Source organism: Phyllopteryx taeniolatus, chromosome 8 (assembly GCF_024500385.1).
Source record: "Phyllopteryx taeniolatus isolate TA_2022b chromosome 8, UOR_Ptae_1.2, whole genome shotgun sequence".
Classification (NCBI taxonomy): domain Eukaryota; kingdom Metazoa; phylum Chordata; class Actinopteri; order Syngnathiformes; family Syngnathidae; genus Phyllopteryx; species Phyllopteryx taeniolatus.
Window position 1 is genome coordinate 22,506,894 of NC_084509.1, and position 16,149 is coordinate 22,523,042.

Below are 16,149 nucleotides of genomic sequence, written 5' to 3' on the forward strand. Positions count from 1 at the left end.
ACGTTTATTCCGCATTACAATTTGGAAACTTCGGACAGATCTAAGGCACAGGTGTCAAACCGGGGTCCAGGTGCGGCTCGCCACATCATTTTATGTGGCCCGCAAAAGCCAATTAAGTGCGACAACTTCCATGGGATGAAATCCATACCAAAATTTCAGTTTGTCATATGTAATAAATGTTGAGATATTGCAAAAGGATTCTTTAGTTACCAAAACCTTTTTACAGTAACTTGAACTATAGTTAACTATTATTCATGACTTCTGATTTCAAAACTACTTATCCATCAACTTATTGTGTCTATGTAATAATATGATGAGGCAATAAAACATTTAACATGTCACTCAGAGGGAAAACGTAAACAGTTGTGGCCCGAGCCAAAAATGTGTTTGACACCCCTGAGGGCTTGCTTGGAGCCAGTCACAAGAAGGAGTCATGCCATATCGTAAGAAATCAAATTTCCATAACACAAAAATATCATCAGGTTATATAATTACGTATTCAATTAGTTGGTTTAGTGACTATTTAACCAAGAAGCTGTTTTCATTGGTTGCCGTTTGATCTGTAGTACGGTATCAAACAGCATTTCATTAAGCAGTATAGGTTTGCTCGGATAGTAATCGCTGGAGTCTGAAGTGTCGCCAGATGTGCCATTTTAAATGATTGACAAACTGTATTTTCACATTGAGGACCATTGATTCACATGAGATGATTTAAACAGGCAGGACGTCCATGATAAACTATAAGGATAGCGTAAAATGATGCTTTTGCATTTACCTGTACATATGCGAAACCCCTGATTAGAAGGGGTGGCGGCATTGCTCTCGGTGATTTTTTTCATCGTTTGGCTGTTAACACCGAGATTGTTCTCGCGTGATCACTTCAAAACAAATATTGATCCAATTAGAAGCTAGTGTTGCACGGCACTACGTTAGATCTTTGGTCTAACAGCCATTTAATGGCCAAATAACTCCCGTCTGGAGTACGCTGCAGTATGTTGACTGGTTATTGAATAGTGCTTCAGTTTGGAGGTTTTTGCTATACGAGGGAACCAACACCAAAGAAGACAAATTTAAATTAAATTTTTTAGTACTGTCAGGATTCACGTTAATGAATTACTTTGTGCAAGCAAACATCGAGAACCTGTTTGGTGCTAGTTTATAAGAAGTTTTTAAAACTTTTAGATGAACTGGATTTTATTGTTGTTTAAACTTTCATTTGATATGTTACAGTCTATTTCAAATGCTATCTCACAAACACACTTGCTAATCCTCATTAGCATATAAGTGTAATACTGCGCTGGAAGCGAAACAGCACTGCAAAACAAGTAGATGTAACAGAGCAGCATAAATTACAGCACTGCAGTAAGGAAATGCTTCCCTTTATTGACTTCTGATCGATCTCTTGAGAAGAAATATGTTAAATAGTAAATACTAAAATGATAAATATGATTAATAATTGCTCCTCCACCAATTGTTTACTGCATTTAATTGAACACTGCATGGCGAGGTGAGGTATTGGCGTGTTCTGTGGAGAGACAGTGATCATAAACCCTCCAGGCAGTGGAAACCAATTTTGAAGGTTGGCAGAGGCTGAGTTTCTTTGTATACAATTTGGTCTTGGCAGATGGGAGGTTCTCTCTGGCCTCAGTAGGATTCTTGCCAAACCTCCTTCTTCCACATGGCCTAAAAGAGGATGCTTGGTTTGGACAGCAGACACAGTAATTTGAACCTTCCTGTGATCACAGTATTTTTTAATGTCTTTTTCTGTCTTTGTGTCATCTTTCCCATTTCCTACTGCTGAACAAACAGCACATCTCTGCTCGTTGAATATACTGCTAATAAGGAAAAATCGCAACAAATTGGCATTTGCCTTTGAAAATATTTGTTCTCAATAGCGCTGTTGTCTGTTTCTAGCGTATTTCTCTTGTTCTAAGAAATTACACAGTAACAGTCCATTCCAAAATGTTCCCATAAATAATTCAATGGAACATACAGTCTAGAAACATGGACCACATTTTTCAAAGTTGGAGTTGTTACTTATATTTGATATCTATTCTATTATCATTCGACATCAAAACATCCTATTAAAGCTATACACTCACCGGCCACAGTACTAGAAGTATGAGATCCAATACAGGAGCTGTCTGAGAAACTCTACCTTTACAAAGATAATGATGATCAGTTTGACGAGCACTGTCAGATGTTTGTTTTTTTTTGTTTGGTTTTTTTAACATTGCCATTGTATTTTGCAGTGGTGTAAAACACTTGTAATAAATTTGACATTTTCATGTTGCAACCTAATGTAACTCAAATCTTACTCAGTGAGATTCAGTGCAGTTCTAAACCACTGCAAATGACTGCCAGAAAAATAAACATCTCTCTGAACATGTTAACCAGTGTGTGTCTGTATGTGTGCATCAGTGTGTGCGTCTGTGTGTGTGTGTAAGTAAGTATAAGTCTTCATGATTAACATTGTTTGACCCTCTCCCTGTGCGGACCAGGTGGGAACACAGACAGTGTATTTGATGTTGAGAAGGCCATGGGCACCATCATCATTGCCAGGCCTTTGGATGCTGAGCAACGCTCCTTCTACAACTTAACAGTGCAGGCTACAGATGGCATAAACATTGCATACACACAGGTAAGACACATACATCACATTAATGTTTTCGGTATAGTTTGACTTGAGCTAGACTTACTTGATTTTATGGATAAAAAGTTTAGGTATATTTTAGGATTAAGAGTTGCCCACACTTTATGGAATCGATATACTGGCACACTGAGATCCTGTAAAACATAAAGGAAAGAATACATCAACCTAATCTAGATACTTATTTTCCTGAAGACGTTTTGGATTATTTATCCTGTTATGTTATATATTTAAATATTGAGTTTAGCTTGGGAGAAAAGAGAATTGGGTAACTTTCCTCTTTACTGTTACTTTAAACTGCTACAACATTAAATATTTTTTCATAAGCCCATGTTTCACCATTCCACCATGACATTCAAAATAAAAATTGCTGTCAGTTATCTATAATTTGCATTTCATCTGCTCAGATAAGATGCCTTTCCCTATGCATTCCTCATTTGCACACAAATACACACCAATAAGATGGACTGAAGTCTCTTGTACGGAGATTCAGCACAGCATTGTGCCGCCAGGGAGAGCCTTAGCAGTTCAGCTAGAGAAGGCTGACTGCCGCAGCCAGGTTTATATTTAGACTAACTGTCTGGCAGCTCTCCAGTCTGTTTCCTTCCACTTCTTCTTATGTTTTCTTTCCAAATCTCAGGATCCAGTTTCTGAATGTGTGCAAAATACATGTTGATGCTTTCCTCGCCCATGCAAGTCATACCGCTGCTCCTGTAGCAATTTCAGTTTGGTTAGTTTATTTTGGAGGAGCGCAGTCAGCACAGAAAATGAGAGAAGTGGTTGCCTTTTTCATCTTCGCTAGAGCTAACTGATTTAAAAGCAGGCCACATTGTGTGGGCTCCTTTGACACAGGGACTTAAGGGTCAAGAATTGTGTTAAGGTGACTGATCATTTCCGAACTGACTTAGAAGAGGGAGAACATATGGAATAAGGATCTTCTCATCTTCCTATATCTGAAATGTTCTAATTTTATCAATCTCAATACTTAATGAAAATAGCCACAAAATATTTGACTGATAGTTTGGCTCAGTAGTACTTGATGAATGACTCCATCCATCCATCAATTTTCTACCGCTTATCCGTGGTCGGGTCACGGGGGCAGTCGCTTTAACAGGGACGCCCAGACTTCCCTCTCCCCAGCCACATCATCCAGCTCTTCCGGGGAGATCCCGAGGCGTTTCCAGGCCAGCCGAAGGACGTAGTCTCTCCAGCGTGTCCTGGGTCGTCCCCGGGAGGAAACTCATTTCGGCCGCTTGTATCCGGGATCTTGTTCTTTCGCTCACGACCCACAGCTCGTGACCATAGGTGAGGGTAGGAACGTAGATTGACCGGCAAATCGAGAGCTTCGCCTTTCGGCTTGGCTCCTTCTTTACCACAATGGATCGATACAAAGTCCGCATCACTGCTGATGCTTCACCAATCCGCCTGTCGCCCGTTCCATTCTTCCCTCACTCGTGAACACCACATCATCTGCAAAAACCACAGATGCAATACTGAGGCCACCAAACCGGACCCCCTCTACTCCTCGACTGCGCCTTGAAATTCTGTCCATAAAAGTTATGAACAGAATCTGTGACAAAGGGCAGCCTTGGCGGAGTCCAACCCTCACCGGAAACGATTCCGACTTACTGCCGAATATGCGGACAAAACTCTGACTCTGGCCGTATCAGGGGGTTCGGTACCCCATACTCCCGAAGCACCCCCCACAGGACCCCCGAGGGACACGGTTGAACGCTTTCTCCAAGTCCACAAAACACATGTAGACTGGTTGGGCCAACTCCCATGCACCCTCGAGGACCCTGCCGAGGGTGTAGAGCTGGTCCACTGTTCCACAGCCAGGACGAAAACCACACTGCTCCTCCTGAATCTGAGATTCAACTTCCTGACGGACCCTCATCTCCAGCACCCCTGAATAGACCTTACCAGGGAGGCTGAGGAGTGTGATCACCCTGTAGTTGGAACACACCCTCCGGTCCCCCTTCTTAAAAAGGGGGACCACCAGCCCAGTCTGCCAATCCAGAGGCACTGTACCCGATGTCGATGCATTGTTGCACAGGCATGTCAACTAGGACAGCCCCACAACTTCCAGAGCCTTTAGGAACTCTGGGCAAATCTCATCCACCCCTGGGGCCTTGCCACTGAGGAGCTTTTTAACCACCTCGGTGACCTCAACCCCAGAGATAGCAGAGCCCGCATCAGAGACCCCTGACTCTGCTTCCTCATGGGAAGGCGTGTCGGTGGAATTGAGGAGGTCTTCGAAGTATTCTCCCTACCGGCTCACGACGTCCCTCAGCACCCCATCCCCACTATACACAGTGTTGATGGTGCACTGCTTCCCCCTCCTGAGACGCCGGATGGTGGACCAGAATTTCCTTGAAGCCGTCCGGAAGTCTTTCTCCTTGGGCTCACCGAACTCCTCCCATACTCGAGTTTTTGCTACAGCGACCACCAAAGCTGTATTCCGCTTGGCCAGCCGGTACCCATCAGCTGCCTCAGGAGTCCCACAGGCCAAAAAGGCCCGATAGGACTCCTTCTTGACGGCATCCCTCAAATGTCCACCAACGGGTTCAGGGATTGCCACCACGACAGGCACCGACCACCTTATGGCCACAGCTCCGGTCGGCCACCTCAGCAATGGAGGCGCGGAACATGGTCCACTCAGACTCGACGGCCCCCGCCTCTCCCGGAACATGAGCAAAGTTCTGTCGGAGGTGGGAGTTGAAACTCCTTCTGACAGGGGATTCTGCCAGACGTTCCCAGCAGACCCTCACAATACGTTTGGGCCTGCCACGTCGGACCGTTATCTTCCCCCACCATCGGAGCCAACTCACCACCAGGTGGTGATCAGTCGACAGCTCCGCCCCTCTCGTCACCCGAGTGTCCAAGTCCGATGACATGACCACAAAGTCGATCATCGAACTGCGACCTAGGGTGTCCTGGTGCCAAGTGCACGTGTGGACACCCTTATGCTTGAAGATGGTGTTCTTTAATGACAATACGTGATGAGGACAGAAGTCCAATAACAGAACACCGCTCGGGTTCTGATCGGGGGGGCCGTTCCTCCCAATCACGCCCTTCCAGGTCTCACTGTCATTGCCCACGTGAGCATTGAAGTCCCCCAGCAGAACGATGGAGTCCTCAGCGGGAGCGCTCTCCAGCACCTCCTCCAAGGACTCCAAAAAGTTTGGTACTCTGAACTGCTGTTTGGTGCATAGGCACAAACAACAGTCAGGACCAGTCCCCCCACCTGAAGGCGGAGGGAGGCTACCCTCTCGTCCACCGGGGTGAACCCCAACGTACAAGCGCCGAGCCGGGGGGCAATAAGTATGCCCACACATGCTCGGCGACTCTCACCGTGGGCAACTCCAGAGTGGAAGAGAGTCCAACCCCTCTCGAGAGGACTGGTACCAGAGCCCAAGCTGTGTGTGGAGGCGAGTCCGACTATATCTAGTCGGAACTTCTCGACCTCACACACCAGCTCGGGCTCCTTCCCTGCCAGAGAGGTAACCTTCCACGTCCCTAGAGCCAGCTTCTGTAGCCGGGGATCGGATCGCCAAGGTCCCTGCCGTCGCCCAGCTCGCACTGCACCCAACCCCTATGGCCCCTCCCAGAGGTGGTGAGCCCACGGGAAGGGGGATCCACGTTACCCTTTCGGGCTGTGCCCCATGGGTGCAGGCCCGGCCACCAGGTGCTCGCCTTCGAGCCCCACCTCTAGGCCTGGCTCCAGAGGGGGACCCGGTGACCCGCGTCTGGGAAAGGGAAACCTAGATCCATTAATAGTTTTCATCATAGGGGTCTTTTAACCGTGCTTGGTCTGGTCCCTCACCAAGGACCTGTTTGCCATGGGTGACCCTACCAGGGGCGTGAAGCCCCAGACAACTTAGCTCCAAGGATCATTGGGACACACAAACCCCTCCACCACGATAAGGTGACGGCTTCCAGGACGGGAATGAATGACTCAATAATACAATACTGCACTGAGCAGAGCACACTGCGCCATTGACCAGCCCATTCGTTGCGTGTACGTGCTATCTCGTCCAAATGTTAAAAAAAAATAATTTTCAATCCAGATGTCAGCGCGCTGCGACGGCATCTCTGCGCATCTCATAGGAGAGATGGTGCCGGAGTGATTTCAGATTGACAACTACAAGAGATGATTCCACAGTTAAAAAAGCACAGAAAAAGAAAGAAATACGAAAATGGAGGAATCACAAAATAATGAGGTGTCCCAGTGTTCTAAACTCTGAGACACAAGACAGATGACATACTGCAGGTGGTGGGATGTGGTAAAAAAAAGAAAAGAAAAAAAAGTACAGTACTGGAGGAAGATTTTTACTAATTTGGATGTACCACGTTAGTTGAAAGGGGTATCAACATGTTCCATCCATCCATCCATTTTCAACACCGCTTATCCTGGTTCGGGTCGCGGGACGCTGGAGCCTATCCCAGCGGACTTCGGGCGAAAGGCGGACTACACCCTGAACTGGTCGCCAGTCAGTCACAGGGCACATATAGTCACGGACAACCATTCGCACTCACATTCACACCGTCACTGAGTGGGAACTGAACCCACGCTGCCTGCACCAAAGTCAGGCGAGTGTACCACTACACCATCAGTGACGTATCAACATGTTATTTTAGCAATTTAAATACTGTAGCTTTGCTTATTGTAAAAATTAGCTTATAATAAAAAATAGCATAGCCACACATGCTTCACTTGTATCACAGCTCCTCCTCCTCCCTATTGTAAGCACTCAGAGCTTTCCATTTTAACAGTGATAAATACATATTGTTGGTCTGCGACCTACTTTACATCCAAAGCAGCAGGAAAAGGGATCAGGTGTCTTCCTGTTCGGTCGTTTACAACCAACAAATCTGGCTAAGCTTGCGCCATGGTGCCGTTGTCCCTGCACCGTCCTGCGCCCTACCCTGCGGTGGCTGCTGTGAAAGTGCAGTGTGTAAGCGCCTTTAAAAAAAATCTACTTTATGTATCTTACCCAGTGATTCTCAACCAGGATGCCGTTACACACTTGTGTGCTGTGAGATATCATCAGGGGCTCTGCAGAAAATTCTCCAATGTCATTTAATTTGTCTGAAAATGATTTAATAATTACAAATATATCTTTGTTCATTTGTCTATGCCAGCGACCTATAGTGACAGGCAGAGCAATTAAATGTTCTTCCACTAGATGGCAGAAGGTACAATAACGCTGTTTATCTACCATTCATGCAACAGAATCAGTTAGGGCTTCTGGTAATTTATATTAGCGTTGAGTTCAGTTAAACAGGCACAGATTTCTGAGCCGTGTGTGCCATGAGACTTTTTTTCTCATGTGAAATGGGTGTCTTGGCTCAAAGGTTGGGAAACACTAGTCTAACTGATCAATTTCCTTATTTTCCACCAGTTTTTGCATGGTTATTGGAAATGATCTCTCACATTCTAGACATATGTATGGATGTTTTTTTTGTTACGTATTTTGTATTCCATTTAGTTTTAAATAACATTTTAACCAGCTGGTTTTGTAATCCTTGAGGTAGAATGGACTGTATGTTTGTATTTTCCTCTCTCTCTACCAGCTCAGTGTGTTTTGGTTGCCTTATGTTGTGCCTTGTCACCCGTCACTGGTGACTCACAGACTTTCACTAGTCATGACATGCAACTATCACAACAGACCTAAACATTTTCTTGACATTTTTCTGTCACAGTCAATTGGATTAGTGAATATGTGTTGATCAAAGTTACAGCTAAGGTTTTTTTGATCATTTTCAGCTAAAAAAACACATTTTTATTTAAATATTGTTTTTTGCTGGGAAATAGACGCTGACATTTTTTCAGGATTCCCACGGGACGGGACTGAATTTCAGCATTAATCGCAGGTTTGGGCAGGAGCGGGAGTTGACAGGAGTGGAAACCATGACGGAAGTGAAACCATGATAGTTGTATTTTATTTTATTTTTAATGAAATCCATATTTGAACATTTCCCATCAGCATCGAGCTAAACATTGCTAAACTAAGGGACTAATACGACTTTCGTTAATATGTTTTGTTTCTTGATCATTCCGGTCATTCAATGTATTTATTACGGTGTCTAAGGGAGACATGTACTGCATAGAGAAAGATTGACTAGGAGTAGAAAAAAAAAAAAAAAAGGTGGCGGGGCAAGGAATGGGATTGGGATTCTAGGCAGGAGGCGGGGTACACCCCGAACTGGTTGCCAGCCAATCACAGGACACATACAAACAAACAACCATTCGCACTCACATTCACACCTGCGGGCAATTTAGAGTCTCCAATTCATGTATGTTTTTGGGATGTGGGAGGAAACCAGAGTGCCCGGAGAAAACCCACACAGGCACGGGGAGAACATGCAAACTCCACACAGGTGGGGCCGGGGATTGAACCCCGGTCCTCAGAACTGTGAGGCAGACGCTCTAACCAGTCGTCCACCGTGCCGCCCACTGGAAATCATTTTACAAATTCATAACACAATATAAGGAACAACCACTTCAACTGCAAGGGTTCCATCACCAGCAAGAATGATGTTGCAAAAAGTCTCGCAGAATGTTAATTTCCTAGAAAGTATGAAAGTATCTGCAAAGCATCAATGCATGTACTTTCAAGTGCATGTAAGAATACAACCACTCAACAGTGTTCTCTCTTTCTTTTCTTTCCATGGTCAAGGTTCACATCACTGTCATTGACAACAATGACAACGCTCCCATCTTCTCCCAGCCATTCTATGATGTCACAATTTCCGAGGACACACCTCCTGACACTGAAGTTGTTCAGGTCCTCGCATTGGACAGAGATGAGTATCACCGGCTGAGTTACTCCTTGCAGAGCGCAATAGACTCAAACAGCATGCGTCTGTTCCGCATCCACCCCGCCATGGGCACTGTGTACACAACACAGAGTTTGGACCATGAGGCTTGTGCACAGCACATCCTTACTGTTATGGTAAGAGATCTTCATGTGGAGATTAACTGACCCATGTTCTAGTTATGGCAGTGTCCACCTGTTGAATGAGTCATTGTCTGTTAAATGTTTACCTTTGACCTAGGAAAGGACACATAATGCTCATAAGGATCTAAGCTTACCTAAAAACAGTAATCGAATTACACACAGCTAATACTCATTGTACCTGCACATCTTCCACATGCTCCACAAGAAAAGAGCTTTGGAATAATGTGTTGTCATTTCCCAAATGTGGTTATCGCAAATTGATTTAATCGTCAGGTTTACATTCGGAAATGTATACAGTACTTTCTGTCTGATGGAAATACATTAAGTTGCCATGAATCACGTATTACCATTATAATTGCTACAGGACATTGACCTGACTAGGTGCAGGCGGTGTAGTTTCAGTTCACACTCAGTCACGGTGTGAATGTGAGCGTGAATGGTTGTCTGTCGTTATATGTGATCTGGGACTGACTGGCGACTAGTCCAGGATGTAGTCCCTCTTTCGTCCCAAGTTAGCTAGGATAGATTCCAGCTCCCCAGAACCCTGAATGGGATAAGCGGTATTTAAAATGGATGAATGTATGGAGAGTAAAATTATAATTGAACATTGCAGTAAATACACAGACACAACACAAACTACAACATCAGAATGGGAGATTGGAGTTTTTACAGACACCATCTAATGCTCTTATGAATGTAGTTCTACCTAATATCCAAATAATCAAATCACTTCTCCAACATCTGCTCCATTATTGAGACTAACATTTGACAATGTGTCCCTCCACAGGTAAAAGACCAAGAATTCCCATACCGGAAGAACCTGGCTCGTGTGCTGGTGGAAGTGGAAGATGTAAATGACCATGTACCGATATTTACTAGTGCATTGTATGAGGGTTCAGTCTATGAGTCAGCAGCAGTGGGATCAGCCGTTGTACAGGTGACTGCCTTGGACAAAGACAAAGGGAAGAATGGAGAGCTTCACTACTCCATTGAGTCAGGTTGGTTCACCAAAATTATTTTAATGCACTTAGAAATTATTATTGTTACATGAACTAAATAGTTTTTTTCTTTTCCAACAGGGAACATTGGAAATTCATTTCATATTGAGCCAGCTTTGGGAATCATCACTGTTGCACATGACCTTGACTTGTCAAGTATAGGTCACTACGTACTCACTATCAGAGTCACAGACAATGGGTCCCCGTCTTTGTCCACCACCACGATAGTTCGTATTGCTGTCACCCTCTCGAACAATGTGGGCCCAAAGTTCCCTCAACCTGAGTACCAAGCCGACATCACAGAAAATGCAGTGGTTGGGACCTCTGTCACCACAGTCAGTGCAGTCAGTCAGTCCACCCTCACATATGATATCAAACAAGGCAACGCCGATCGAATCTTTCAGATAAACCAGTATAGTGGAGTAATTACAACTCAAAAGTCTCTAGACTATGAGACTCGAGCATCTTTTACTCTCACAGTACAGGCTACAAACATGGCTGGATTGGCCTCCAATGCAACTCTTTTAATACAAGTTTTGGATGAAAATGATAACCCACCAGTGTTCAAGCAACTTCACTATTATGGCAGCATTAGCGAAGCTGCACCAGTCAACAGTCTAGTTTTAAACACAGAAGATTCCCCACTAGTAATCAGGGCCACTGATGCGGATTACAACCAGAATGCTCTGCTCATATATCAGATTGTCGAGGACACAGCAAAAATGATTTTCACAGTGGACTCAGGTACTGGTTCTATCAGGACCATTGCAAATCTAGACCATGAGACATCTTCGATCTTCCACTTCCATGTTCAGGTCAGGGATAATGGCAGACCACAGTTGACAGCAGACAGCCCAAGTGAGGTCACAGTAGAAGTCATAGACACAAATGATTCACCACCTCGTTTCACCCAGACTGCCTATGAAACAGTCGTTCTTCTCCCCACCTATGTGGGAGTGGAAGCACTGCAGGTGTCAGCCATAGACCCAGACAAACAGACGACAGGACTCACCTACTCTTTCACAGAAGGAGCAATGGAACATTTTTCCATCAAACCTTCCAATGGTATAATAATTGTTAAAAACAACAACTTTTCCAAAGAACGTTTCCGCTTTAGTGTCAAAGTCTCTGATGGGAAATTTTCCACCACAGCTATGGTAACCATTATTGTACGAGAAGCTCTGGATTCTGGTCTAAGCTTCACCAATAATCTTTACACTTCCTCGATTCAAGAGAATGTACCGAATATCACCAAGGTGGCTGTTGTCAATGCTGTGGGAAACCGTCTTAATGAACCACTGAAGTACACATTGCTGAACCCTGGTAAATGCTTTAAAATCCGTCCAACTTCAGGGGTGATCCAAACCACAGGTTTACCCTTTGACCGTGAAGAGCAAGAATTCTATGAACTGGTTGTTGAGGCAAAAAGGGAGCATGACCGTTTGCATGTAGCCAGAGTTATGGTGAAAGTCCAGGTAGAAGATATCAACGACAATGCCCCCATATTTGTTGGACTTCCTTATTATGCAGCTGTTCAAGTAGAAGCTCAGCCAGGATCACACATTTTCAAAGTCATGGCAGTCGATGGGGATAAAGGAATTAATGGAGAGGTGTCTTACTATCTCAAGGATGATTATGGTCATTTTGAAATCAATCGACAAACAGGAAGCCTGAAGCTCAAGAGGGCCTTTGAGTCTGACTTGTCTAATATGGAATACCTGATGGTGATATACGCCAGAGATGGTGGTTATCCACCACTCTCCTCGACAATTGAATTTCCTATTACAGTTGTCAACAAAGCCATGCCTGTCTTTGACAAATCTTTTTATTTGGTTTCTGTTAATGAGGATGTGCCAGTGCACACACCTATCCTTGGTATAAATGCAACGAGCCCTGAAGGTCAAAGTATCTTTTACACAATTGTGGATGGAGATCCAGCTCTTCAGTTTGACATTGGTTTTGACACTGGCGTGATAAGTATCATCCATTTGCTGGACTATGAAATAGCATCATATTACCATCTGACCATTAGAGCAACTGACTATTTAACTGGTGCCCGTGCTGAGGTTGACGTGAATGTGGCAATTCAGGATGTTAATGACAATGTCCCCATCTTCCAGAAAATGTCCTACTCTGTAGTTTTATCGGAAACAGTCGTGATTGGGACTCCAGCTCTTCAGGTAATCGCCACTGACAAAGACTCTGAGAAGAATAGTATTGTGCTTTACCAGATCTTATCTGATTCACACAACAACACAGACTATTTTCACATCGACAGTAGCAGTGGACTAATTCTGACTGCCCGTATTCTGGACTATGAACAAGTCCAGAAGTATGACTTCATCGTTAGAGCTACTGATAATGGCTTCCCACCTTTAAGTAGTAACGTGTCTGTCACACTTGTGGTAAATGACACAAATGACAATCCCCCAGTTTTCAACCAGCTTCTTTATGAATCACATGTGAATGAACTGGCACCAAAGGGGCAATTTGTAACCTGCGTCCAAGCCTCAGATGAAGACAATTCTGATTTTGACAAGCTGGAGTACAGTATTTTGTCTGGAAATGAACGGATGAACTTTATGATGGGAAAAAAGACTGGAATTATCACTTTGTCTAGCCACAATAAAGACAGGATGGAACCTGTTTACAGCCTTAATGTTTCAGTGTCAGATGGTGTCTTCACCAACACTGCACAAGTTCATGTTAAAGTGTTGGGAGCCAACTTGTATAGTCCAATCTTTGGACAGAATGTATATGAAGCAGAGCTGAAAGAAAATGCTGCTGCCGGAACCAAAGTTATCCAGGTAAGAATAAATGTAGTTATTCATTTAATTAATTAAATGTTTCTGTTATTGTATTGTAATTGAAAAAAACATGCATGTTTATTTGTCTTTTTAAAATTAAAGGTAAAGGCAGCAGATGCAGACCCAGGTGTTTTTGGTCATATTGCTTATTCCTTTGTCAATGATGTTGGCAAGAACCAATTCAGCATTGATGCAAGTGGCCAAATCACCACACTGGAAAAGCTTGATCGTGAGGACTCTGCGAATAAAGACATAGTATTGACTGTGCTTGCCCAAGACTCAGGTGGACGTTCTTCTTACTGTACAGTGCAAGTTACACTTTTGGATGACAACGATAATGCACCTCATTTCAGTGCCACTGAATACAGAGCTTCTGTCAAATCTGATGTGGCTAATGGTTTTTTAGTGACACAGATTCAGGCCAGTGATCCTGATGATGGTGCCAATGCCAGGGTTACATATTCGCTCTACAGTGAGGCACACACCCCTGTGGCAGACATTTTGGAGATTGATCCTGAAAATGGCTGGATGGTGACAAAAGGAAGCTTCAGTCATTTGAGGAACTCTGTGCTATCTTTTTTTGTAAAAGCGGTGGATTGTGGAAATCCAGTTCGGCACTCTCTAGTGTCAGTCTACATGCATGTTCTTTCTCCAGATTCCATCATTCCCTCATTTAGTCAACATCCATACTTATTTAGCATACCAGAGGACACACTAATAGGCCATGCTATAGGTATGGTCCACCTTAACAATCCACCTGGATATGACACCCTTACAGCTACATTTTCCCTGGTTAATGGAGAGAATGGAGAAAACAACAAAGATGAGGTGTTTGTGGTCGAAAAAGATACAGGTGTTATCAAGATTGATAAGCTTTTGGATCATGAGATTATCAAAGAATACCACTTCAAAGTTATTGCCACTGTGCAACAGGCCAAGCTGGATTCTGTAACTTCTGTCGATGTTGACGTTAAAGTACTAGACCTAAATGACAATAAACCATCCTTTGATTCGATCTCCTATGAAGCCACTGTTTTGGAAGGAATGCCAATTGGAACCAGAGTTATTCAAGTCCAAGCACACGACCGAGACTCAGCTGCTAATGGACAAGTAATATACAGTCTTGGAGCCTTCATCCTTTCAGAGCGTGATTCCAATGCATTGACTGGAATGTTCAGTATTGACTCCAACGCGGGCTGGATTTCCACCCGCAAGAACCTGAACCATGAGACCAATCCATCATACACATTCACAGTGATTGCGTCAGATCTAGGGGAGGCATTATCTCTTTCCAGCACCACCACTGTTACAGTGGCAGTATCAGACATCAATGACAACCCACCCATTTTCCTGGAGCAACGGTATATTGGTACAGTTAACGAAAGTGTCTCACCGGGAGAAGTGGTTGCTGTGCTGAACACGAGAGATGATGACAGTTCTGCCATTAACCGACAAGTCAGCTATCACATAACTGGTAAGAACAGTTTTTTTATTGCTGTATTTAAAATAATGTATATTAAAATAACGTTGACTTTTTGTAAGTTTTGGCTTCCTGGAATGTGTATGCAGGATAAGAGTTTGGGTAAGCCAATGATTATGGTAAACAAATAAATACATCATTGTATTGTTTTATTCGGGAAATTTTTCACAGAGAAACATTAAGGGCTCCAAAAAATGTTTCATAACTCAAATAATCTAAAAAACTAAAATTCTCTAAAGATCAAATACATAACAAACAGCATATTTGTTGTTAAACACTGTGGGAAATCTGGAGTGATTCTTTTTTTTTTTTCTGTAGTTGTTGAAAACATTGTAAAATTGTGAGGTTCGCCGAAATTTCATTGAGGGATTTCACTGGGAACTTAATGAGTCCCATGTTGTGTTTGTGTTTTCCAAAATGAAATGAGTTTAATTTGTATGAAGTATTTTAGTGAGAAAAATTAAAAGTAGACTTACACACAGAGATACAGTTTACTGCTTATTGTGGGCAAAAGAAACAATAAAAATTAATGAAAGCGGGATTAGTTCTGTACTTGCTTTAATAGAATGCATTTAGATCAAAGGATTACTTCATTCATTGACAAATAAGATGCTAATGAAGTTGGAACATCCCATGAGACTGAGAGCGGCACCAACAAAGAGACAGGAGATAAAAGATCAAATTAACTTTTTGGTGGAAGAAAACAGGTACCCCGAATAGCTGGCCCTTACACTTGACAGTTGAGAAGGAAACTATTATATGGGATTCACTTGTGTTGAGCTTTTCTATCTGTAAGGTATTGAAAGCGCTTGTGAGATGTAACCTACAACTTATGGGTTGACCAGAGGAAGAATATCATTTTTAGACCAGTGTCTACTAAGTAAAAGAACAGCAAATAGGTCAAACCATTTCAATTTATGGAATTCCTATCAAACTAAGATTTAAATTGGCTTTCTAAAACAGTGCTGCAGGATATAAATAATCGAATATGATTCGTACAATGTAACATTATTTTAGAGATCTTGTGTTTAATTCATCTTGAATAATACAAGTGTAACCAATTGTTTCCCCTTGCGAACACGCCAAAGTAGCATGAGAAAACATACTTAATTTATAGTGAAAAAAAACCTTTGACATGCTCATTTGACTCGAGTCATGAAGAAGCATATTGGGAAGGCTACTGAGAGGTTTAGCTCATCTCTGTCATCTGCATTTTCCACACGTTATAATGGAAAACTACCAAAGTATG

General features: G+C 43.3%; 1 protein-coding gene across 5 annotated transcripts in view; it reads left to right on the forward strand.

Moving 5' to 3' along the window:
- Positions 1-16,149, forward strand: part of fat3a (FAT atypical cadherin 3a) — a 182,270-nt gene that overhangs the window by 125,896 nt on the left and 40,225 nt on the right. For all 5 annotated transcript variants that reach the window (XM_061781961.1, XM_061781962.1, XM_061781964.1 and 2 more), the window contains 5 exons: positions 2,502-2,641; positions 9,334-9,609; positions 10,403-10,613; positions 10,695-13,420; positions 13,523-14,894. In XM_061781961.1, coding sequence (XP_061637945.1) covers positions 2,502-2,641; positions 9,334-9,609; positions 10,403-10,613; positions 10,695-13,420; positions 13,523-14,894 — 4,725 coding nt within the window. The remainder of the gene's footprint in view (positions 1-2,501; positions 2,642-9,333; positions 9,610-10,402; positions 10,614-10,694; positions 13,421-13,522; positions 14,895-16,149) is intronic.